The sequence below is a fragment of the Sarcophilus harrisii genome, chromosome 6 (assembly GCF_902635505.1).
Source record: "Sarcophilus harrisii chromosome 6, mSarHar1.11, whole genome shotgun sequence".
Lineage (NCBI taxonomy): Eukaryota > Metazoa > Chordata > Mammalia > Dasyuromorphia > Dasyuridae > Sarcophilus > Sarcophilus harrisii.
This window is the reverse complement of record NC_045431.1, coordinates 74,997,407-75,023,371: the sequence shown is the minus strand read 5'-3', so window position 1 is coordinate 75,023,371 and position 25,965 is coordinate 74,997,407. Positions and strand designations below refer to the sequence as shown.

Here is a 25,965-nt window from a genome sequence, read left to right as displayed (position 1 = left end):
GTGTGTCATGGATCTTTTTGATAATCTCATGAAGGCTACAGAACCTTGCTCGGATTAGTAGTTTTGGATGTAGAGAAATTAGTTAGGAACTAATTATATTGCAATAGTTAACAATTTTTAAAAAATGCTCAAGGACCCGAGATAAAGAATTCCTCTTATAGACTAACATTTTTGAAGACCTTTGAAATAGAGTTTCTAAAGCAGTCTGATGATATTGCTATATCGAAGTTTTTTGTCCATGGACAAGACCATATTTTCCGCCATTGTATTTGTCTGGTACCTTTGTTCATGGGAGGTAGACACAAGAAATATTTGTTGGACTGAGACAGCCAAGGCACTAACCCACACCTGATTAAGCACTAGCATGACCTATGTAGATCCCATTTAGGGCAAGTTTTCACCATCACCAAAAGTATTTCCTCAAATTGCTGGTAGTGTCCATTTTTAAATGGTGACCTACCTTCAGGACTCAGGCAACGGTACAACTCGGGTCCACCGTTCACATTGGAAGCAGAGCCACAGTGTGGTGGAATCTAAGAAACAGCAAACAGTCAAATTATTTCTCATGACAAAAGTTTAATATATTGTTAATGCATCAAATTAATAGATGTTTTATAAATCACTTAGAGAGAATCACAGGAAGCTATCATGAACACAAAGAGCCCCATTTGCTCCTCAGCACTTAGCATTGTGTCTTGTGGCTCAGTAGTTACAACACCGGGCTTGGAGTCAGAAAGAGTGGGGTAAAATCTAACCTCAGATGCTTAATAGTTGTGGGACCTTGGTAAGTCATTTAACCTGTGCCAGCATAAAGCAGGAAAAGGAAATGGCAAACTAATATCTTTGGCAAGAAAAAACCATGCAGTTGGGCCATAATTACCAGCAATAACCTGGTCCATTAAGGGTTACAGAAATGTTATTTAATGTTGTTATTACTGTTATTATAACATATCACAATATAACAACACAATTACATATTTTATTATATTATCATGTGATAATAGAATATATTACATATTAATAGAATATAATAGAATATATTATCATGTTATATTATTATATTTATATGTATATATACATATATACATACACACACACTTGTTACTCTCCCCTCATCCCAGTAATTTTGATGCAGTTCCTTTCCAGCTTTAATATTTTCACTTCAGTTAGTTACTTAAAGCAAAGAACTGGACACAAAGTAGCTGCCTATCGATTGGGGCAGGAGGGAGAAGGCTCAACGAATGGATATATACCAAGGAATATTACTGTGTAAGAAATATGGAAGATACTCAACAGGGTAGTGTGGAAAGACTTACTTAAAATGCTACAAAATAAAGTGGAGAAAACAGTATCAACAAGAACTAGAACAACCAATTTGACAAAAAAGTCAAAAGTGAAGGTTGCAAAATTACAAAACACAACAAGCTTGGCCCCAAAGAAAAGAGATGAGAAGATATGTCCTCCGATTCCTTTGCAGAAGTGGAGGGAGAATCCATAGGTGGTGCATTTCATAGAATATCAGGTTTTTTCTTGTTTGTTTTTTTCTTAACCACATAGGGTGACTCCAAAGTTTTAGTGTAGTTAAAAGCTTTAAACTGTTTTACAATTCTGAGGATATCCTATATTAACTTTGCTGATTTTTAAAAAGTTTTTTTCTTTTGAAGGGAAGTGAGACAATCAGGGCTAAGTGATGTACTCAGGATCACACAGCTAGTAAGTGTCAAGTGTCTGCAACTGGAATTTGAACTCAGGTCCTCTAACTCCAAGGTCATTTCTCTATGTACTGGACCCCCTAACTGCCCCTATTCTTCCTCTTTTTAAAAAAAAAATTGGCTTTGTAATAACAGATGATTCTGGAAGATTAAAGAATGGAAATCTAGGCAATGTAAAAAATAAAAGACATTGTAAAAATCTATTTAGAAAAGATTGGCTAAAGGCAGAATGAGTGGGGGGGCAGTGGCAACAGTAGGTAATTTTTAGACTTGTTTTTGTTTTTTACTGAGGCAATTGGAGTTAAGTGACTTGCCCAGGGTCACACAGCTAGAAAGTATTAAGTGTCTAAGGCCAGATTTGAACTCAGGTCCTCCTGACTTGAGGGCTGGTGCTCTATCCACTGCGACATCTAGCTGCCCCTAGACTTTCTTAAGGGAAAAAAAAAAAAAAAAAGGATTCCAACTCCAGCCCAAACACAAGTCTAAAACTCAAGCACTCTGAAAACTCCATGCTTAGAACGTTGGTCAGACTCTGAAAAGTTTTTGCATCAGTCAGCAAATGAAAAATTATTGGGGGCAGCTAGTTGGTGTAGTGGTTAAAGCACCAGTCCTGAAGTGAAGAGGACCTGGGTTTCAAATCTGACCTCAGACACCTAATACTTCCTGGCCGTGTGACCATGGGGAAGTCACTTAATTCCAATTGCCTCAGGGGAAAAAAAGAAAAGAAAAATTATTAAATATCACTATGTGCCACATACTGGGCTAATTGCCAGAGAAATAAATTAAAAAAAAAAAAAACTTTAAAAATTTGTTTTTAAATCCAGCTCAGTTTACAATTTACCAGGAAAGATTCTAGCTGGTTTCTACAATCAAGTTAATGCTGAACCTTTGACCACTGGTACAATCCAGGTTATGGTCCTTAATTCTTGGATTCTAGGATGGCCTACTCCTCTTCCTTCCTCACCCTCATTAGCAGATACTCACAGAAAGAATCCTCAGAGGTTCTAGTTTAACCCCAGAATTTCACAGAAGAGGACTGTGAGGTTTTCAAAGAAGTTACTTTTCCAAAGTCACACATGTAGCACAGAAATCTGGGATTTGAATCCATATGTGCCTTTTGATTCCAATTTTAGTGCTCTTAACTAATAGGCGCTGGCCCTTAGAGCATGCTCAGTCACCATTGCTGGCACCCTCAAGAAGCCCCAGGGGCAAGACTTTCAGCCATAAATAGCTCCTTGCTCCAGGTCTCTAAATGACTGCCAAGGCAGAACAATTTTTTATAGATTGGCAGTCAGATGCTGGTTCTATCATTTATTATCTCTTTGACCCTAAGTAGTTCATTTTACCTCCTTTACCTTAGTTTCTTTACCTGAAAAATGAGATGTTACTAAGGAACCTTAAAAGTTCTTTCCACCTAATGTTACAATCTACTATCCACTCACTAGAAATACAGGCATTTTATATACTGTTTCTGTTTTTAGACTTGCAACAATATTCTGAATATTTCAGCAAGAGTGGTGAGAATGCCCAGAAGTAAGGCATCTCTTAATTCTGTGATGTCCATAAAAAAGATAGTTTACAGCGACCAGAATCTTAGCATTTTCCCTGTAATGTTTAATATTTTAGATCAAAGCTTCTTGAACTACGGGACATATTCTTATGACTGAATGTGGAGATCGTAAAAATTTGGGCAACAGTATAAGATATAAAATATTCCACCAAGATTTAATTCTTTACGTAAAAATTAAAAGCACACCCATTCTAATAGTATACAAATTTGCTTTTATCTTTAATAAATAATAAAATTATATGTATTACAAAGAACTATTTTAAAATAAACTTTTTTATGATTTATTATCAGTACATGTTTGCTTCGTATATCCATTTTATATACTTGTATCCCTGTGTTGTGTAAAAATTTGTCAGGTAAAAAGGGGTTGCATGTAGGAAAAGTTTAAGAAGCCCTGCTTTAGATAACTGTAAAAACTCATTCCAAAATACACTTTTGTATTTTGTCCAGAGGGTTAACTAGCAAAACACAAAAGCAGTCTCCTTCCAGAGCAGGCTGTCATAGTGTCAGAGGCATTGCCCTGATGTCAGCACCTCTGTTGGGTCAAGTTCAAGGATGGGATGAAACACAAAGGATCGCACTAAAGGAGGTTCACTTTGTCCTTTCCAGAACAAGAATATGCTACTTCAAGGATACAGCGACACAAAGGTTCTTTGGATGCAGTCTCCACATATCCATCTAGAAATTTTCTGCTTAGTAGGTTATCAGGGTAGAGTGAATCTCCTTGTCTCCTGCACCTCCCCAGTCAGAGAGGTCCAGGTTCTATGTGATTGGGACTTTTTATGCACAAAAGTGACCAGGGAAGCCCGGGCTAATTGGGTCCCAGAGATAGCTTTATCCTGAGCCTTCCAAAAAAAAAAAAAAGGGAGAGGGGGGAGAGATAGAAGAGAGTTCCCCATGGAGTTGATTGGAGGGAAGAAGCTGAATCAGGGAAAAACACTGGTTCTCATACATGGCGAGATAGAAAAGGGAAGCTACTTCTGAATGCACCTGTTTTACAAATTAGGATTTAGTGCTCTGACACAAAGGCCATGCTTTACCTTGCACTAACATGGTGATGTAAAGTTTCTGCGTATTGAAATATACTTGGACATGGAGAGAGAGAGATTTCTCAGAGCCCCAAGTCTCCCTTCTTGGTCAGAGAATTCCTTAGACCCTTTGTTTTCTCCAATCATCTTGCCAATTCTATTTCTATTCTAACACCAACCTAACTCTTGCTATTTACCATTTCAGTCATGTCTTCATGACTTCATTTTTCTTTTCTCAATAGTATTTTATTTTTCCATATATATGTAAAGATAGTTTTCAACATTCATTTTGGCAAGATTTTTTGTTCCAATTTTTTTTTCTCTCTCTCTCCTTCCCTTATCTCTCCTTTTCCCATTTCTGATTTTCTTGGTAGAGAAACTGGAGTGGTATGCCATTTCCTTCTCCAGGTCATTTTACAGATGAGGAAACTGAGGCAAACAGGGTCAAACAGCTAATAGGGTTACACAGTCTGAAGATAGATTTGAAGTCAGGAAGATGAGTCTGCCTGACTTTAGGCCTGACACTATATCCATTGCACTACCTAGCTGTCTCTAACTCTACATATCAAAAATGAACAGCCAAATAAAGGTTAAAACAACAGAAAATACATTGGTGTGGCAGATTTTTTCAGCAAAATTTAAAAAAAACAGAGGATGATGAAATGACTTCATCTGCCTTCTAGTTTGTCGGAGACATAATTTGGAGTCCTGTAGTTTTGGAGTGTTTCCATGAAATCTCACTTTTGGAAACTTTTAGCATTTGATTGTGCAACAGGACTTCTGGACTCATTTTGGGAAAGAGAAAGATAGCTGCATATCAAGGAGTAGCTATGAAACTACTGACCTTTATGGGCCTAGAGGAAAATATAAAAAAGAAAAAAGAAAATTCCTTCAATAGATCAGTAAGGAAAAATGCAATGTAGTCAATGTAATTTAAACAATTATACAATTTGAATAAGTGATCATATATAATCCCATTATCTATGAAATGTTTACTAATGGATAGAAGGGAAGGAAGGAAAAGAGTAGGAAATAAGAATCTTTCTGCTGAGGGGAAAAATAATTAAAATACAGAGGAAGACTATTTGCACAAAACTATAGAGCAAATGGAAAGGTTCTCAAGTGAATCATAGTCGTCTGTAATATATAACCAATAAGGAACTGGGAAGAACTGTTATAAAGGATGTCATCAAACAATTGTATGAAAAGAAGAGAATATGGGCTGATCACAGGATGGGAGCAAGGAATGACAGGTGGCTAGTCAGTGTTCTATTGATACACACTGGAAATGTCAGGAGAAAGCAGAGAAGGCTTGAGCAAGATAGATGGAGCCCCTGTGATGAACTTTGAGGAGATGAAAGATATCTTTAAGTGTCTCATATATGGTAACAAAGATGAGATATTAGGATATACTGCGACATATTCAACATATATAGGACTGCTTGCCATTTAGGGGAGGGGGGTGGAGGGAGAGAGGGGGAAAATCGGAACAGAATTGAGTGCAAGGGATAATGTTATAAAAAATTATCCTGGCATGGGTTCTGTCAATAAAAAGTTATTATAATAAAAAAAACAAAGATGAGATATGTACATTTTTTTACTCTTTTAATTTGTGACAGGTTAGAAACTTGTAACATAATTATTGTGCGACCAAGACTCCGATTTGGATTTAAAGGCTACATTTTGGATCTGGGGTGGGATCACAGAGTGGTCTGACATAGAAAAACAGGGAGGGCAAACCTGGATGAGTTGCTTTCTGTTACTGGAGAACACTCCAAATTGGTGAGATCACAGAGGCATGTGAGTATCTGATTATAGTATTTGTTATAAAAAGGTACATTTCTTCCTCTCTGTGTCATCCTTCCCCATTATCCTTTCACTTGTTTCCCCGGGTATTTGTCTCTCTGCCATCAGAAGTGGCAGGATAAATACGTTGCTCTGCCTTCTCGTCCATTCCCATTAGAAATAAGAGCCTGCCTGGCTGGCAACAGGGGTCACAAAATCAGCCTTCCAATTATACTGATTACACTGCCGAGTATTCAATCGTGGTTACTCTGCTGAAGTCAGGAAGTGAAAGAATTTGCCTGAAATCTCTTCACATGTTAATAAGCATTCATGCTTCAATCAGCAGCTCAGATGCTGAGACAGCCCAAAGGTTAAGTGACTCGATATCGTTTTTTTCCAAGATCCTTCTTGACCAAAGCATACATTGATGACAGCATCTGGGGTATTCTATTTCTTTGAATTTTCTGTAAATACCAAGTGCTTCAAAGAGACAGAATTTCAAGAGAAAGATAAGGGAGAGAGGTTTGGGGAGGAGATTTCCTTCCTGATTAAGATTTGATTGGTGAAGAAGGAAAGAAATTGGCAGAAAAGCAATGAATATAATGCTGAGTTCTCTGTCTCTGTGTGATAGAATTGTTAAGTCATCTACTCTAGTCTCTCTGCCAGCCAGATCTATTTTTTATGAGTAGAAAGAAAAATAAAATATTCAAAGACTCTATCCTGTTTTGATCACAGAACTGTATGCTTTTCAAAGCCCTGCTTGCTCACCAGATTGAAGTGATATAGTAATGTATATGTATCCGTTTTCACCAAATTTTATTTCATAGGATTTCACAAGACACATGCTGATCATTTCAATATGAATGGAATGATTCAGTTTTTGTATTTTTATATCTGGGAATAAAGTCAGAACAGACTACTCTAAAAATCCCTGAAGAGAGCTATCAAACATTTCCACCAAGCTGAAATATGTTAAGTAAATTTTTCAGCATGGTGGCAGAAGAAGTTCATTCTTGTCTAGCAGTAGAAACAGCAGGTTAACCTTACTATGAGCTAGAATGGAGACCTGTTACCTTCAAGTATTATTGGATTCCATTCAAGACTAAATGAGATAATGTGAATGTAAAGGCTTTTCAAGCTTTAAAGCATGGTATAAATGTTAGTTATTATTACTGTTATCATTTTTGTTCTTTGTTTGGACTCCTCTGGAGGCAGCATTATAGAGCTAAAGACTTGAATTTCAGCCCTGCCACTCAGCTATCTGTGAGGCCTTGGCCAAGTCCTTTTTACCTATTTTGACCTCAATTATTTCATCTGTAAAACAAAGAATCTGGACTATTCATCTCTCCGGCCCCCCAATCTCTAAATCTCTGACCCACTCAAGTCAGAATGTAGGAGACACATTTATCAGGATCACTTTGTAAAGCTGTAATTCAATTAAAAATAAAACACAAAACTTTTGTCAAGTCTTTTCTGCAATACCGCTGTTGACATTTTGACCTGATTCTGACCTAAACTGATATAAAGTCACAGAGTTCAGCCAACACAGATACCATCTCCAGAGGTCTCCTAACTTTCCAGTAACAGACATCTTTGATGCTATTCCAGTTCAGTTTTTGAAAGTTCGTCATTCTTACATTTGTAAAGCACCCATTTTATATAGTTGGATAAATGTCAGGGAGACCTGAATTCAAGTATTCTGGCAAATTTGTTCTTAGTTATATAAACCTGGGCTAATCATAACTCCTCCATAGCTTTGATTTTTCATCTATAAAAATGGAGAAAACAACATCACACACCTCAAAGGGCTGTTGTAAGGATCAAATGGGAAAATGTATGAAAACTTTGCAAATCTCAAAGCATTACAGAAATCTTAGGATGATTAGCTGGGAGACAGGAAGACACTTCTGATGGGAAGTTGGCAAACCATTTGAAATGAAGGATGTCAGACAACATCAGAGCTTGGTGGCCAAAAAGCATCGTACAGAAATTAAAAATGTGTGATTCAATGTTAAGAAAATAAGAGAGAATAGTCACACTACAGTAATTCAGCCAACAGCACACAGAATGAGAGTCATCAAATCCACAGCCCTCCTTCATCCAGAAAGACAGAGAATAAAAGAATAATCACTTTTAAAAATGAGACCACTTTTCCAATATAATAAAAATTTACCAGTATAAAGATGACAGCAGTCATCTGTAAAATTAAGGTTTTCACCTAGTTTATATTTAAAATAAAATAATAATAATTTTTTAAAAAATCTTCCCCCAATTTTACAATTGAGGTCTGAAGAAATGACAATACAGGTAGTAAGTAGAAGCAGCAAGATCTGAACCTAGGCCTTCTGATTAAAATTTAAATGTTCTATTCACTCTATCCCCCAAATTAAGTGTCAATTAGTGAAACATTTGACTTCATATTTTAAATTTTTACTACTTCCAAGAAAATAGCCATTTCAATGAATGAATTTTTCTAAGTAGCATATTCCTTATTTATATATGAAGAAATAGAACTAATATAATAGAAATAGAATTAATAAACATTTGTTCTATAGCATGTTAAACATGTCTTCCTGTCCTCCTACTTTACATGTCCAGTCCTGTTCACATCAGTCTTACCAAAAAATCTTTTACCCATTGGTAATATAAAGGCAAGGGACAGTTGGGTAGCAAAGTGGATAGAGAACAAGGCCTGAAGTTAGGAAGATTCATCTTCGGGAACTCAAATCTGACCTCAAAGACTTACCAGCTATGTGATCCCAGGCAAGTCAGTTAACTCTTTTTGCCTCAGTTTCTTCATTTATAAAATGATGGAGAAGGAAATGGCAAACTTCTCTAGTGTCTCTACCAAGAAGACCTCAAATGGGATCCCAAAGAGTCAGACACAACTGAAAAATTACTAAGCAACACATCTAATAAGTGTCTGAGGCAAGAGTTGAACTCAGGTTTTCCTGATTCCATGTCCAACACTATAGGGAGAGAAGAGATGGAGTTGTCTGGACTTGAAAGAGAAGACTGAAAGAGGAGATCAGAAAGATCAGAAAGTTAGGGGAATCTGAACTAGAAGCCACTTTTGAGCACAGCTCCAGCTTTAACTGCTTGTGGTGATCTTAGTCATAATTGTAAAGGGCTGAAACTCTGAGTTGGTGCACTGGAATCAGACAACAGAGCACTTAAGGCTAATTACTGATTGGACAATACTCTATTAGCCTATGCTTGGAAAATGGCCCTTCTCACTATTCTATGCTGGCTCCATATTTTGGTGTATACAGAGGATTGTGAGAGGGATTAGGGGGTGGAGTAAGACAAGCCAGAGTCACTTTGGCTGTGGATGAGAAGGGAGGTCATGGAGAGTTTGCATCCATTCCTTTCACTTCTCCCCCTAAAGACCAAGAATAAATTCCAAGGACTTTTGCTTATCCTGACTCTGGCTGATTCTAAGGCATCCAGGGTGCTAACCTAGACTTCACAGATAATGATTCAAGCCTTTCCTTATCAGGATCCAGAGTTGGCCAAAATGGATGCTACCCAACCTTGTGCCATGTCTCTCCTTGCTGATCATGTGTTTGTGCTGAATAACCCTTAACTGATTTTCTGACTCCCAGTTTGAGAATTCCCTGCAACATATTTGACCAATGGCACTAAATTATCAGGTCCCCTCCCCCAACCTCATAAGCAGGGTCAGTGGGGACCAGAACAATGATCCACCCAGTTATGAGCACTCTTGATGGTCCTCTCTCCTGCCTCCTCATCCATTTTTGAATCGCTTTTACATACTTTATATTGATACTTGTGAACAAGTTATATCCCCCTCACTGTTCCTGTCCCCCAGTAGAATATAAGCTACTTGAAGGCAGATAGTATTTTATTTTTGTCTTTATTGTCTCCAGATTTTGACACACAGTGGCCACTTAATAAAATGTTTGTTGAATCAAACCCCCTCATTTTACAGAGGCCGGACTAGACAGAACTACTAAGTCCAGCTAAAGTCCTTTGTCTTAAGAACTCTTTATTTATTTTTGGAGGGGGGAGGACTTTAAAAAAATCACAGTTTCTCTCTCTAATAAAACAAATTTCAATGTTACCACCCAGGATTTCCAGGCTAGCTAATAAAAATATAGCCCCAAATGCAAAATCTACTTAACCCAGAAATTTGCAAATCACCATAAATGAAAGAAACTTTCAATAGTAAAGGACAGACAAGCTACAAAACTCCAGGGGAAATGCAAAGGCTCTAAGGTCAGCTACTACTGCAGACCTACATTTCACAGCTTCTAAAAGAAGTTTTAAAGTTCAGAAGGTCAAGCAGTAACATTTTAGCTATGCCCATCATCACAAGATACCAAGAGTCCTTTCATCACACATCACAAATCCTGCAAACCTTTCACCGCCAGCAGACCCAAGAGACATCATCAGATAAAACACTACAGATCAGACTGTTTATAATCTCAAGATGTTGGATAATGTACCAAATGTATTCTCCCCCCTCCTTTCAACTACCAGGAATCCCTGCAGCTAGATAGCCTGGGGGCAAAAAGCTCTATTATCCCAAAGTGAGACACTTTATCCCTCAATCTCTACAGATGTGTCTGAAACATTTAAGACCAGAAGTTTTAGACTTGGGACTTTTGGGATGAGATAAAAGCCTTCCTTTGCTCCCTTACCCCAGCCCCCCTCCACCTCTCAAAGCTTTCTTGATCTATCGTGCACACTTAAAGAGTGCCTAACCAAGAATCCCAAAGAAAACACCAGGACTTAACTACTAAAACTTAAATACTGACCTAGCAAAGACCATAAATTGCCTTGATGTCAAATCCTGACTAAACAGTGGTCTCCAGCTTTCAGTTCAAAGAACATTTTTTAACCTCTCTGCCCATTCCTCATATCCCAACCCTAGCATTAATCACCCAAGCACCAAAATCACTGATACCATAGTTACTTTGCAGTTCAGGTAATGGCTGTTACATAAAACTTCCTCCTCTTACTGGCTTCTGTCTTGACCACTTTCACTGTGATCCTGTAATATCCAAGTCAGGCTAGTTTGCACTTTCTGAATAGAGAAGTCTCCAAGCAAAATCATTACTAGCTCAACCAGATAAAGCTTGACATGAATAAAAACAAATAATTCAAACAGTAGAGATTTAGATGCTGCTTCCAAGTTTGTCCAATGTTTTACCTACATTATCTCATTTAAATCCTCCAACCCTGTAAAATAGGACTAAGCCACCAAGATCATTAAAAAGCTAACATTTCTTAAATACTTTATGATTTTAAAAATACCATATACACGTTACCTCATCAGAGTCTCACAACAGTTCTACTAGATTGGAGCTAATAGCGTCTCCATTTTATAGATAATGCAACTGAGTCACAGAGACATGAAATGGTTTGCCAAGAGTCACAGAACTGTTGAGTTTCTGAGGCAATTTTTGAATCCAAGTCTTCCAGACTCCAAGCACAGTGTTCTATCATCATAAATCTTTACAGGTATCTTCTAGATGAAATATGGTCTTTCACAATCTTATTATAACTGGTCATAAAAATATTCTAGTATCTTATTTTTCAGTTCTTTAAAAGTCCTTACATGCCACATATAGAAAAAAATTTACAGCAACTCTTCTTGCAGTGTCTTGAAGTGTCAAAGATCTGGAAACTAAAGTACTGTTTATCAATTGAGAAACAGTTTGTACTATATGAAACAAATTATACTATATGAATGTGATAGAATGATAAAATATTCTTGTACCTTAGAAATGAGGAACAAATCAGAAGAATATAAAAAAGATGTATGTGTACTTGATACAGTATGAAGTGAGCCAGAACAGTTACAATAATGGTGTAAAGACAACTCTGAAAGATTTAAAAACTCTGACAAATGCACTAACTACCCATGATTCTAGAGAACCAGTCAAGGAGAATGTTCCCTGCCTTTCAGAGAAAATAGATTTAAGATGCAGATTTTACATGTCCAATGTAGGAATTTGTTTTGTCTCTGTATACTTGTCACAAGAGTTTTGGTTTTTATTTTCTTTTTAATGGAGGAAAGAAAAAAATAATTACTGATTGAAAAAAATTTTAAGACATTAAGATTTGTTAAAATAGCTAATAAAGCCAACATTTTCCAATAAAATTAAAAAAATATAAATACAAAGTCCTTGCCTATATTCTGGAATACAGTTCCTTAGAATAGTTCTTTATGACAAGGCAACATCCAGAAAAAAAGACACAAATCTTGATAGAATGTATCATTGATTCCCTTTGGCACTGAATTCCAGGTTTACCACTTAACCTCGCTATTTTTGGCCTAGGTGGAGTTTCCCATGTTAAGCATTAGGCAGCCCTAGCTTCAGTTTTGACAGAGAATGATTACTTATTTCAATCCTAGAAAGACCTAGGAGGTCATCTAATTAAATTTACTTTTCAGATGAGGAACGAAGCTCCACTGATTACAAATGCAATTCAGGACTCCTTTCACTGTGCTCTACAACCTCGGTACTAAAAGGTTCTCTGATTTCTGGAACTGGTTATCTATCCTCCTCCCAAGGCTTTACTAGCTGCAGTAAATAGTAATGAAGAAGAAATATGATTTGATGTTGCTCTTGAAAACAGACCTTTGCTGTCAGAGATTCTCTAAATTGATCTTAATAAGCTATTTTAAGTGAAGGGGGGAAGAAATATATAACATGAATGTATGATAATTATCTAAAATTTTCCATTTTAATTTCACCAAAAAAGAACAAAGATAATGAAGACAATGCTGACAAAGGATTCAAACTCATGTAAAAATTAGTGTATTTTATGTTGTGAGCAATATCATGACATAGGAATCAGTCAGGTTTTTTTCTTTTAAACACAGCATACACTGAATGCTGTTATGTGTATAATATCTGCCCCTTATTCTTACTCTGGAAACCATGTACACGAAATAAGATCTACCCAGCAAGTTCTTGAGACAAGTATCAAAATGGGGAGTAGAGTATTTTGGGCCATATGGCTAGAGTTGAATGTCTGGCAGAACCTCATTCATTTCCAACCACTGGAAAAAAAATCAAAAGAGGTTTGATTTTGACAGACCCAGAAAACTAGCCAGATTGGCTGAAATCTAAGTCCCAATGCCAGAAAATCACATTAAATCTGGAATGGATCTTAGAGATGACATAATGCTTATAGTTTTGTTGTTATTCAATTGCTTCAGTTATCTAACTCTTCATGATGCCATGTGGGTTTTCCTGGCAAAGATGCCACAATGGTTTCACATTTAATTCTCCAGCTCATTTTACCGTTGAAAAAATTGAGGCAAACAGGGTGAAGGGACTTTCTCAGGATCACACAGATACTAAGTATACAAGGGATCTCCAGACTCTATCCACTTAGTCATCCAGCAGGCCCATGGCTTATGTTATAGATATTGAAACTGAAAGCAAGAGAGATTAATTCAATTCATTTAAACAGCCATTTATTAAATACCTATGTGCCAGGCACTGTATCAAAGGCTATGGATATAGTGAAAAATGAAAATAATTCCTGTCCTCAAGGAACTTGACTTCTACAAGGAAAAGAACAAGAAGTGGGACAACATGTACACAGACTTTTATACAATGAAATAAATATAAAGTTTCTTTATTGCAAGAGTTAGTTTTCTCTATAAAAAATTGTTAGTTCCCTTCTTTACTGCTGAGGCAGCTAAGTGTTAAAGTATTTATAGCACTAAGTCTAAAGTCAGGAAGACCTGAGTTCAAATATAGCTTAAGATTCTTACTATGGTCATGTCATTTAACCTTGTCTGCCTCAGATTCCTCAAATGTAAGATACAGATAATAATAGTCACTACCTTCCTGGTACTACGTTGATCAAATCAAATTATATTTCTAAAGTATTAAGGACAGTTTCTGCTAAACAGGAGTTAGTAATAAATGCTTTATTTCCTCTTCTAGGAGTTATACTCCTTGGAAAGTACTCCTTCCTCAAGGAATTTTTTCTTTGTGTTTATGTCTTAGAGAATAATACATGTGTACTGTCTCATACCTATGTCTCAAACTTGTTACCAATAATTAATTTCTGAATTGATAGACGATTATGTATCTCCTCACAGCAATGCCATGGTCAGTGAGAGTAGAGGATAAAGGGACAAATGCCATAGGGGAAAAATTTCTGTATGTGGATAGTTATCCACAGGTGTCAACAATCCATTAAGTTGCTATGCCATATGAACTAAAGACAATGTGCTCAGCCTTTTAAGGGGCTGCCCAGGAGTTAGCCAATCATTGTTGGTCAAAAGTATCTTGCTCCTTCCAATTCAATCAAGGAGAATCTGTTCATGCTTTGCAAAGAGGATGACAGGATGAAATCCTTCATCTTTACATTTAGTTTAATACCTTGTTATTTGCCAGTTCCTTTTTATGAAGGGATCAGAAGGGTTGGAGGAGACTTGCCTTTCTTTAGATCCTCAGAATTGGCACAAAATCGGCATTTAATAGAGTTGATTATCTGACAAAAGATATAATAGATGGAAATTCCAAGTGCTACTCTGGTTCCCCCAAGATATTAAAAAAAAAATCAGAGGAAGATACAGAAAGGAAATGTGTGAAGAAGTTATGATTTTATATATATATATATATATATATATATATATATAGAGAGAGAGAGAGAGAGAGAGATATGACAGATCCATTCACCCATATCTAAGAAAGCAAAATTTTAATCTTTGTGCTGCTTTAGTAGCATGTGTTTTGTGAAGCATTATTTTGGTTGGTCTTTCTGCTTCAAGTCTCTATTTACTCCAAAGCATCCTTCATACCAAAGGATTCTCAAAAAACTCTAGTGATTTCCTATTAACCCTAGGATCAAATATAAAGTCCCTTTTTTGTGGAGCTATTAAATTTCTTCCCTGTCTGGCCTCTTTTACCCTATGAATCTTCTTACACATTCCTCCCCTCCACTAATATTACAATTCAGCCATACTACCCTATTTATTATTTCTCACATATGATAGATCCTTCATTTCCTCAAAACTAGGCTTGGAATATCTTCCCTCTTTAATTCTGAATTGATAGATTAGGTATCTCCTCATAGGTAATGCCATGGGTCAATGAGGGTAAATTCACTTCCTTCAAGACACAGCTCAATACCACTTTCTGCAGGAGTTTTTCCCTTTTCTTCCCCATCTCCCATCAGCTATCAATGCTTTCCATTCTCAGTTTTCTGTCTACTCTTTCTATATGTATCTTGCATACTACCTATTTATTTACATGCTCAGTATGTATATTGTATGTAACTCCTACCTTAGAATGGGCAAGACTTTAGTATCCAAGCTTTCTTTCCTAATCTTTTGTTCCTTCATTTTTTTTTCTTTTGTATTCCCTATCATTCTACTTTGAATCATCCTTCCTCTTTAGTTCCTTCTTCTCAAATTAGGGCAAATGTGAAGGAGTCTCACCTAAGTCACTATGTCAAGAAACCTCTTGGTCTAGAAATATGGCATGGGGAGGAGAAATAACTATTTCCAGGAAGGCTTCTAGTTCCTTTCCCTTAATACCTGATATTTTATTTCCTTCTAGGCTGTGGTTCAGAGCATGACATGGAGCACATCTTCTATCCCACCCAAATTTTCCAATTCTCTTCTTTCTTTCCCTTTTATAGCTGGATAATCTGCCGCTTTCTGTAGAAAATGACTATTCAGCCACCTTGATCTTCAGATCCATTCGCTGCTTTTATTGCTTATTCAAATGCTATGGCATAAAAATTTGGAACTCAAAATTGTAAAGAATGAAGGTTACAAACAGTTTTATATCTAATTGTGGAAAAATAAAAATAAAATTTAAAAAATTGTATATCATGAAAAGTGAGTAACTAAGTTGCCCTCATCTTTCGCCCGAGATGCTGTACTTCATACCTTGAGTCCTCTAAAGCTTCCTGGACTGGTTGGAGAAGAACTGGAGGATTTTGTTGATTTGGGAGTAGAAAGTTGGCTGCTGGGAGTCCCATTAACTGATCATACAACAGCAAAGCAAAAAAACAAAGAGAGAAAGATAGTTAGATTACAAAATCATCAGGTCCTTTACAAAATATTAATTATGCACATGCTCTATTACTTAAAAACAAAGCTCAAAGCAGGTTGCAAATCAGCACTGAAGGTAATAATCTGATATGGTACCTTATAGTACAGCAGGACTGTAATTCAGTTTTATTAAATTGGTAAACAATTAGAGAGAGAAGATCAATCTACCACAAAGCTATTTTCAATGATCTTGATATTTAAATGAGAAAAATAGACTTATAGATCAAAAAATCTTAGAGAATAACAATTTCTTGAAATATTATCTAATTCAGGGGTATCACTCAAATAGAAAGGGATTCTTATAGCTGCATAATGACAAAATATAATCTATGTTATGTTGTATTTTTATTTATTTTGCCAAGCATTTTCCAATTATAGTTTAATCTAGTTCTGTTTGCACCTGGAGTTTTATAGCACCTAACCATGAGAATTCACCTCTAATCTATCTGTCTCCAAGTAAAGCTATGCTCACATGCACCTACCATTTTTCTGCAGGCCTATGGAAAAGGAAATTTGGAGGCAAGGGAATGTTATGATTCTATGTAGAGTGCAGTGAAGAAAAGGCATTTTCCTCCTTAAGTGAATTGCTGCTTCTGGAGGAATATATGCGGAGTAGTCAGGGAGAAAGGGGATGCCTGATCATCCTCTAATTCAGGGATACTCCATTGATCCTTATGTTAGGTCAAGAAAACTACAAGAAGGATCTCAGTACCCTGTTGAAGACATAGACAAGATGAGAGGGCATGGGTGGATTATCTGCATTTTTTGAGGAAACACCTACATGAATCAGATCCCACATTCATAGAAGGAATGAGAAATGGGAAAAAAAATGTTCCATCATTAGGGCTATTTTAGTGTTTCCCAAACTGCAATAATTGAAAACTTCTTACAACTATTTTCTATTAGTGTCAAAGGTACCACTATTTTCTGAATCATTAGGTTTGCAATTTAGGTGTTTTTCTCAATCCTGTACTCTCTGACCACTACTTGTTTGTAAGTTTTACCATTTCTACCTTTACAGCACCTCTAATATGTATCCCATCCTCACCTCTAACAGTGGCACCATTTAGAGAAGGCCATTAAGTGCATAACTGAATCCAATAAACTCTAGTGACTCCCAATAACCCTTAAGATCAAATACCAAATCTTTTGTTTGCCTTTTAAAGCCTTTCACAACCTACTTCTTCTTACCTTTCCACTCTTCCTATATCTCTCTCCCTTCCACCAACTCGAAAACTGTCGTCTTCTTGTTCCTCACACAACCTCTCTTCCCTACTCTGTTGATTTCCTATCCTTGGGAGGCTCTTCATTATCTCTAGATCCCAACTTTGCTGGTTTCCTTCAAGTCTCTGGTAAAATTTCACCTTCTGCAAGACTTTCCCACAATGGACTCAGAATGCAAACTGTAGCATTCTCTTTTCCTTTATTTTTCTGGAACATAGCTAATGTGGAAATGTTTCACAAAACTTCATATGTATAATTGTTATCATATTTATTACTATTTCAATCACTAGAATAGAGGGTGGAAGAAAGGGTAGAATTTGTAATTTAAAAAAATTTTTTTTAAAAAAAGAATCTATTCTTAGTCCCTTTTAAGGCTGATACCTTCTCTCTAAAACTATATACAATTTATCTCATCTATTTACATAATTATCTACAAAATTGTTTGCATTTAATTTTTTTCTTCATTAGGTTTTAAGCTCCTTGAGGGTGGACCCTATATTTTTTCCTCTCTTTGTATCTCCAGCTCTTAGCCTGATGCTTGACTCATATTAAGGGCTTGGTAAATGCTTATCAGCTTAACTTGAGCAAAACTCAAATCCCTCTCTTTATAATTAAGATCAGTTTTTTTTTTTTCTATCCTTAGTGGAAAGAAAAACAACTGCTATTTTTGTTTTTAAAATTATCATCATGAAAACTATTAAAGTTATGCCTCGACCCCTCTAGATAAGTTATTGCTAATTCCTATCATTTTTCCCCATCTAAGGTTCTATAATCTCATGATTTAAAAAATAGTACTTCTATCCAAATCTGTTCTAAATAGTGAACCCCAAGTTAGATATTCCTATAAAAAACTCTTTTATCACATCACATCCCTGTTTTTCCTCAAGTCAGCATATCATTCACCATGACCCCAAAATCCTGTTCTACCATAATCACATAAAAATAGTGGTAAGCCAGCTTTCAAGTGCATAATTTGCACAAATATATGGACCCATTACTTTATTTTGCTTATTCCCCAAGTGTTTCTTTCTTCATCACAGCAAAGAACTCAGTCTGCTATTTGGCACTGAAGTTCAGATAACTATGATCTTAATGAATGGCCACTTCTAACAGCTTCCTAATGATCTATACCTAGGGCTTCCTATTAATCTTAAATCTTCTCTTACACAAGTGATGACAGATAATATAAAGAATGACACCTCAGTCATCTACATTCTATTTGACTCATTCTGGAAGCACAACCACAGATTGACATCAAGCATGTTTTTAAATGTTTAAATAACATAAATAAGTATTAGGAGCTTAATTGGGCCATTTAAATTTCAACTCATAACTGAAAATTTTGTAGTATTAGATGAAGAAGCAATTAGTTGCTGTTTTTAAGGAATACCTTATGGTTAGGTGAATCACATTTAAAAACTGATATCCAAAATTTAAAAAATTGGTCTTGAGAGATTTCAATCTTGCTATTTTTAATTTTTATTTCTCTTTCTTCCAGGAATTGTGCAGTGGTAATCATTCAGTTTATTAATTTAAAAACACCAATAATTTTTAAAGTAAAAAAAATAGCTTTTTTTTTTTTAATCACCTAACAGCAAACTAGATTACAAAGATACTAAGTGCTTATTTTGCATTTGTTGTAAATTTTTAGTTTGGGAACTCCATGAACCAATGTAGCTCAAAACTCAATTATGACTTGATAAAACAATTCCTGGGGCATGGAACATCAAGTCAACACTATTATACTAGTGATGTCAAACTCAAAACAGAAATAGGGCCCACTACTTCTACCCATAAGGACCTCTACGGACTGCATATTGACTTAAATTATGTTGTTGAATTTTTATTTATTCTTTAAAATACTTCCCAATTATATTTAATCTAGTTTAGATCATATTCAGGAGTGTAGGGGATAAACCTGTGTAAAATATAATGGCATATTTAAATGGGAATTAATAATGTTATCTAATTAAAAAAAACTTTATTGCTATCGATCATTTTTTCTAGCAAGTATGGACATAAGTCTAACTGACTTAACAGATATTGCTAATTGGTCTGATTATTTCTCTGAGGCCAGATAATTCTAATTACAGAAGAAAAATGTCTAAAAATTCTCTTGAAAAATTCTAGTCTGGTGACAAAAATTTATATGAAAATATTATATGAGAGGAAAAAATCCTTGAGAGTAGACAGCACTTCTACTTTACAAATCTTAATAATTTAATATTGAAACCATGCCTAAACATTTTTCTAATAAAACTCATAGCTAGTGATTTTTTTGTTTAGTCATGGCCAATTTTTCTTGACTGCATTTGGGATTTTCTTGGCAGAAATACTGGAGTAGTTGGATATTTTCTTCTCCAGATCATCTTACAGATGAAGAAACTGAGGAAAACAAGATTAAGTGATTGGCTCAGGGTCATACAGCTATATTAAATCTGAGATCAGATTTGAATTTGGGAAGATGAGTCCTCCACACTCCAAAATGGAGCTCTGAGCTTTATGACTTCTCTTAGCTGCCCTGATTTTACTAATAATTGTAATTAAGTCAAAGCCTTAGAGCTAGGAGCCTATTAGATTCCACTTCTCCTATCTCATTTTTATATGAGAAAACCAAAGTCTCCTTTACTCAAGTAACTAAGCTGGGGTACATACCCAGATTTGCTAATTCTAAACCCAACACTGTTTCTACTCCTTTGATAGGTAATAGAATACTTAGAGCACTGAGGCTAAAATTGGGAAGACTGAGTACAAATCCAACCTTACTAGCTATGTGGTCCTGGGCAAGTTATTAAATCTCTCTGTCCCCCAGTTTTCTCAACTCTAAAATGGGGATAATGATAAAGAAGCATCTACCTCAAGGATTGTTATAAGGATCAAATGAGATCACTATAACATGCTTAGCTCAATGGCTGGCATATGGTAGGGCTTAATAAATGCTTAAGTCCCTCCTCCGCAAACACCATTCTCTCTTGGAAAAGATAATTAAGTCATATATCCTACAATAGCAAATTAATAGATGACATAATAACAGTTAATATCTAAACTTTCATATAGCACATCCTCTATATAGTTTGGTACTTTGCTGGCAGAGGTAAATGTCAATAGACAGAAAACAGACTTTAAAGCTTATATTTTCTTCCCCTGAGGAATATTCTTCTACTTTTTCATTCTCAAAGATTAAGGGTTTTTGTTTGTTGTTGTTGTTGTTTGTTTGTTTTGTTTTTTCTCAAAACAACTTCTCCCCGGTAGAGAACAAGATGTCCTAAATTCAATTGTTGTAACCTAAAGAAAACAAATTTAATTCTTCCTAAAATAAATTCTGTTGGTGTTTGCCCATCTGCATTTATCTATGCTTTGTTAAACATTAATTGGAAAGTTTTCTTTAAAGGATGAAGTGAGTAGGGATACATCTCTATTTAGGAAATTAAACACTTAAGACAACCTTACCCTTTATTATATTTTTGATCCAGGTTAAAATCCTATTCCATCCTGCTATAGTCACATATTAGCTATTTCTTTCTAAAATTCTGATTATTTCTTGACTCAATGATGGATTTTTTATGAAGGGAACTGCAAGTGCAGCCTATTAAGGCATATTATGTAAATAAGGGAATAACTGATTTTGTCTTCTACTTATGGAGATCAGATCACACAATTTATTTACCTACCTTAATATGATCACCATAATTTAATTTACCAGACTTAGTAGGTAAGTTCTGGTTAATGGCCTGAGGTACCTAAAGGTCAAGACATTCATCCACAGTCATACAGTTAAAAGTGTTAGAAGTGGGATTTGAATTAAAGATTTTCTTGACTCCAAAAACAATATCTCTTCCCTAATTCTTGCTCTGACAGCATATATACCATAATTTCTCTATAGTTAAGGCACAACATATTTCTCAATACAAGAATGCAGGAAGTCAGGAAGAACTGAGTTCAAATTCATCCTAAGAAATTTACTAGCTGTGTGATCTTGGGAAGTTAATTAAGCTCTCTTTACTTCAGTTTCCTCAATTCTAAAATGGAAATAAAAATAGTATCTACTTTCCAGGATATTATGAGGATTAAATGAGATAATATTTGTAAAGAGCTTAGCACTATGACTGGCAGATAGTAAGTGCTTAATAAATGCATCTTTCCTTTCTTCCTTTCTACAATGACTTCTGGGATTTACTGGAAATAAACCGTATTATGGTATAATGTTTTTCTCATGTCATTCCATCCATCTGTTTTTAGATATAAAATATCAAAATGAGAAGACATAATAATATGTCCTTAAATATAATATCTTTAAATATATCTTTACAATCTTAAATGTATTTTGACATCCTATATATATTAAATATCCTTACATATATCAAAAATTGCCTAAATATAATAAAACTACACTCAAATCCCAATCACATAAACTTACTTTTTTGATTTAATAAGACAACTGATGTGCTGAGTAGACTTTAGTGTAGTTTTTAAAGAAGATCCAGCATACACTGAGTGAGATTTAAAATTCTACAGTAGTTTATGTTATGAGTAGACTATCTTATCTACTTTATTGACCTCAGTCCAAGTTTTGAAGCCAGACTGAAATGTTGAGTACCTGCAGACCTTGTGTTATTTCAGAAGGTTTTTGTTATTTATAACCCAACTTCTTCTCAACTTGTATGGACTACATCTTGGGATGGTTAATTTAGAGAACAAACACACTATGAATCATGCTTCCAGTTAAAAAGAAAAAGGCCATTCGTATTTGCAAACACTCTCTCGGATTCTGATTAACAGAGGCTCTTGTTGTTTGAGACTTCCCTAGTTTGTACAAACACTTTCTCAGCTCTACTTTGGAGAATTCTCTCTCTTACACATACACACTGTCTCTCTCAAGGAAAATCTCAGATCTTAATTTTAACCATTTTCAGTTATTCCCTTAAATGTACATATACTTCTAGGTGCTATGAGATTTAGAACAAAAGTTAGTGTATTGCTTCTAAGACTCTGTTGCAAATGGCAAACAAATTTTATTTAAATCATTTTTATTTATCACTTCCCAGGTATTTTAAGAGAATGTGTGTATAAAACATATATTTATAATATACATTTATAAAATACATATATTTAATAATATACAAATATATGTATATAAAATAGGTATTGTATATATTACCATCTCAATCAATGGGGAGAGGGGTAGAGAAAAGGGACAGAATTTGTAAATGGAAATGAAAATTTTACTTTCATCAGCAGTCCCATTGGGTAGGATGATGGGTAGGGCTCGCTGTGCATCAAACTCACTTTTTTACTGGAAGTAGCGCAGGTGCCGGTACACACACACACACACACACACACATACACCCACACACGCAGACATGGAAAGCTCTAGGTGCCCCTGGATTGTGCGCTGTGCAGACAGACTGATGCACACTGGAACAAGCTCAGATGCATTCATGGAAATGGAGAGAAAGAAAATGGAACAGCGGCGGCGATGGCGGCAGAAGCAGCAGCATCACAACCCTAGTGACAACGGCTCACCTGGGGATTTAGCTGTAGAATGAACAGTGGAGTAGAGGCCACCCCTCTTTACTGTACACATTCAGTACAAACAAAGGAGGAAACATTAAGGAGAATAGTTATTCAATAGGTCTAAACGTGCATAAAGACAGATAGAAAGAAGGGCATAACAACCAAAGCCCCAGAGAGATGAGGGGAAGGGGAGAAAGAAGGTAACAGTGGTAATAGCAAGTCAAGTTTATGTTAAATCTTAAAAGGGAATGTCTTGTTTTCACAAACTCTTGAAGCTAAAAATACTTTCTGGGGATACCCTCTAGGAAATAATGACACCATTTTTGCCATTTTCCATTTTGTCAGTAAATGTTTTTTGTTTGTTTGTTTTGCAAGGTTTCTTCACTTCAATCAGTAACTCTTGCAAACTTTTAATGGTTCTCCTTCATTACTGGAAAGAAACCTCCACATTAAAGTTAGTTTTATTGGTCTTAATGTGGGTTTAATTTTAGAATTATTTACCTGGAGCTAAAAATGAGGTGGCCATAATATTATTGTCTATCTAGATATAGGGCTCCAGGACTAAAAGAAATACAGCTGAGACTCGTTTGCTTTTTTAAATAAAATTTAAAAGTAGACATAGCTTTTAAACTCAAGAAGGTGATATGGGAAAAAAAAATCAATAAAAATTTAGCAAGCTAATATTTTGGGGGTAAACAGATTAATATTTAGAAAACATTGGCAACACTGAAGGACAGCAGATATTTGTAAAAAGCTTGTTATTCTGAGACCAGGAGAAGACAATATTCTGTGGTAAATACTAGACTTCACAGAATAACTGAATAAAAATTTACATCTCTCTAAGAAGAGAAATAAACAGCATTGGCTAACACACTTAACTTTTCAGGAAGATTTTTTTTTTTTAAAACAAGGTTAGCTTGATACTAGCCTTGCTAGGGATTGTCATTTGTTCACTGGGATACTATTGGTAAATTTTGAGTAACTTTTTGTTACATAGAGATACACTTGTGAAAACTCAAAGGAAAACCCCAAGAGGTTTTCAGGATGATGAATGAATAATTACATCTATGACCATCACTACAAATTCCAAACATGAACCTTCAATGTAAATTTCCTCAGTTTCAAATCTTCTCTTTCATTTTCGGAAAGTGTAATATGAGGAACTGTCAAACTCATGTGCACAAAATGCACGAATACTATTTTTTTTTTAGGTCTTTTCACTCACATGGCCGAAACCATTTCAAGACAAGGATATCTTCCCCATAAAAACAGGAAAAAAAACACCCAACAAATTTCCAGTGTTCTGAACACCCACTTCTTTTTCATTAGTACCTGAGGCAGGTGATTTGCTGCGACGTGAAGGCCCAGGACTTTTGGATCCAGACTGCTTAGCTGTACCATGGGAACGAGAATATGATGACTTCAAGACACGGCACTCTAGTGAGGAACAGATGGAGTTTTAAATATATCTGGTTTCAGAACTAGACCCAAAGCAAATCATGGACAGTGGAAATTTACTGTGCTGGAAACCTAGCTTGACATTTCCTTATTATTGTTAAGCAACATTAATAAAAAAGGCAAGTATCACAAGACTAACAACGTTAGAACCACAAATCATACTTGAATTTATCTTCCGCTGGGCTGGTGCTGCTAAGTTAGAAGGTAATGTACTTTTCCCTGAGCTATTCCATATTTAAAAAAAAATTAATCCCAGGCATGGAAAAAGTGAAATGGGAGGAGGTAGAAAGATTTTGTCTAATGTTTCACCTGGTTTTACCCTTCAACAGGAAATAAATTCTTTAGTCCAACTGCAATGTTGATGAATTCTTACCGATAACTTAATTTAAATCTAATTCTAGTATCATCCTATTTGAGGGGAGGAAAGGAGACAGGAAACAGGAATGCTGAGAGTCACTATAATATAAGAGAAAAAAGTCCTAGATTTAGAGGAACCCATAAAAAATCTGGGTTCAAATCCTGATTGAATTATTTACTTGTTATGGCACTTGTCCTCTCTTTGCCTCAGCTTTCCTACCTGTAAATTAAGGATAATACCACTTAAGATTAAATGATCTAGCATATTCACATGGCTATTGAGAAACAGATTCTCTAACTTCTTATTCAATATTCTTTCCAATAAACCACGCTGCCTCCAGTGACAGAAAGAGAAATGAAATGATGAACAAAAATGGAACATATCATAGGCAAAGCACTGTGATTCAAAGGTAAAGTTCCAAAAATGGAAATTCTCAACAACTCGATGGACTTATAATTCCATTTATTTTAATATAAGTTTAAAAGAAGTATCTCTCAAATCATTTTTTTGTAGTTATTATGGACTCATTAAAATATTGGGATTAAAAATAATACTGTGATAATACAAAAAGATCTCTTAATGGGGGAAAGGGAAGGAGCTCCTTCTTTTGATAACTAGTATTCACTGAAGACTAATCCACCTCTTCCTGGCTTTTGTGAAATTTCTATGCCTCCCATTCTTGTGTTTCCCATTTGTTTCTGATACTTTTGGCCCTCCCTTAGCCAGTCTCTAGCATCTCACTATTTATGACATCACATGTGAGAAACCAGTTACCTGAGTGAAAACCTGCTTCTTCCCTATAAAACTGTCTCATTGAGTTATCTCAATATGAAGGTGATAGAATTCCAGTCATTCTGCTTATCTGCTAAGAGACTGAAAATCTGGTGAAGGTGGTCATGTGAAGTCCAAAGCTGACAATTCCAACATTTATGACCCCTCTTTCTTCCTCTAGACATGTTCTAAAAACTCACAGTCAAGGTTCCAGGGAACTCTCTGCTTCTATCCTTCCCGTGTTGTCCCTGTCACCCATGTCTTTGCAACTAGCTATGTGAGGTTGGGTAAGATACAACCTTTGTCTGGCTAAAATTCCTCATCTTTAAAAAGAAGAAAACAGTAAGCTTTCTCTTTCAGTCCTTTCATAAAGACAAAAATGAAATAAAATTTGTAAAGTACTCTCATTTACTCATTACTTATAAATACTTATTATCATTATAATAACACATTAACAATAATGATTATTATTAATATTCTTATTTGGG

At 35.5% G+C, this 25,965-nt stretch overlaps 1 protein-coding gene across 5 annotated transcripts in view; it reads right to left on the bottom strand.

The window, feature by feature from the left end:
• DCLK2 (doublecortin like kinase 2) overlaps window positions 1-25,965 on the bottom strand; it is a 201,068-nt gene that overhangs the window by 49,774 nt on the left and 125,329 nt on the right. For 3 of the 5 annotated variants that reach the window (XR_004230353.1, XM_031943311.1, XM_031943312.1), the window contains exons 4-7: window positions 24,223-24,327; window positions 22,900-22,950; window positions 15,988-16,082; window positions 461-533 (exon numbers count right to left, since the gene is read on the bottom strand). Coding sequence is in view for 3 of the 5 variants with exons in the window: in XM_031943311.1 (XP_031799171.1) it covers window positions 461-533; window positions 15,988-16,082; window positions 22,900-22,950; window positions 24,223-24,327 (324 nt within the window). In the remaining 2 variants the exon portion in view is untranslated. The remainder of the gene's footprint in view (window positions 1-460; window positions 534-15,987; window positions 16,083-22,899; window positions 22,951-24,222; window positions 24,328-25,965) is intronic. The other 2 variants (XR_004230354.1, XM_023505945.2) reach the window with 1 other exon arrangement.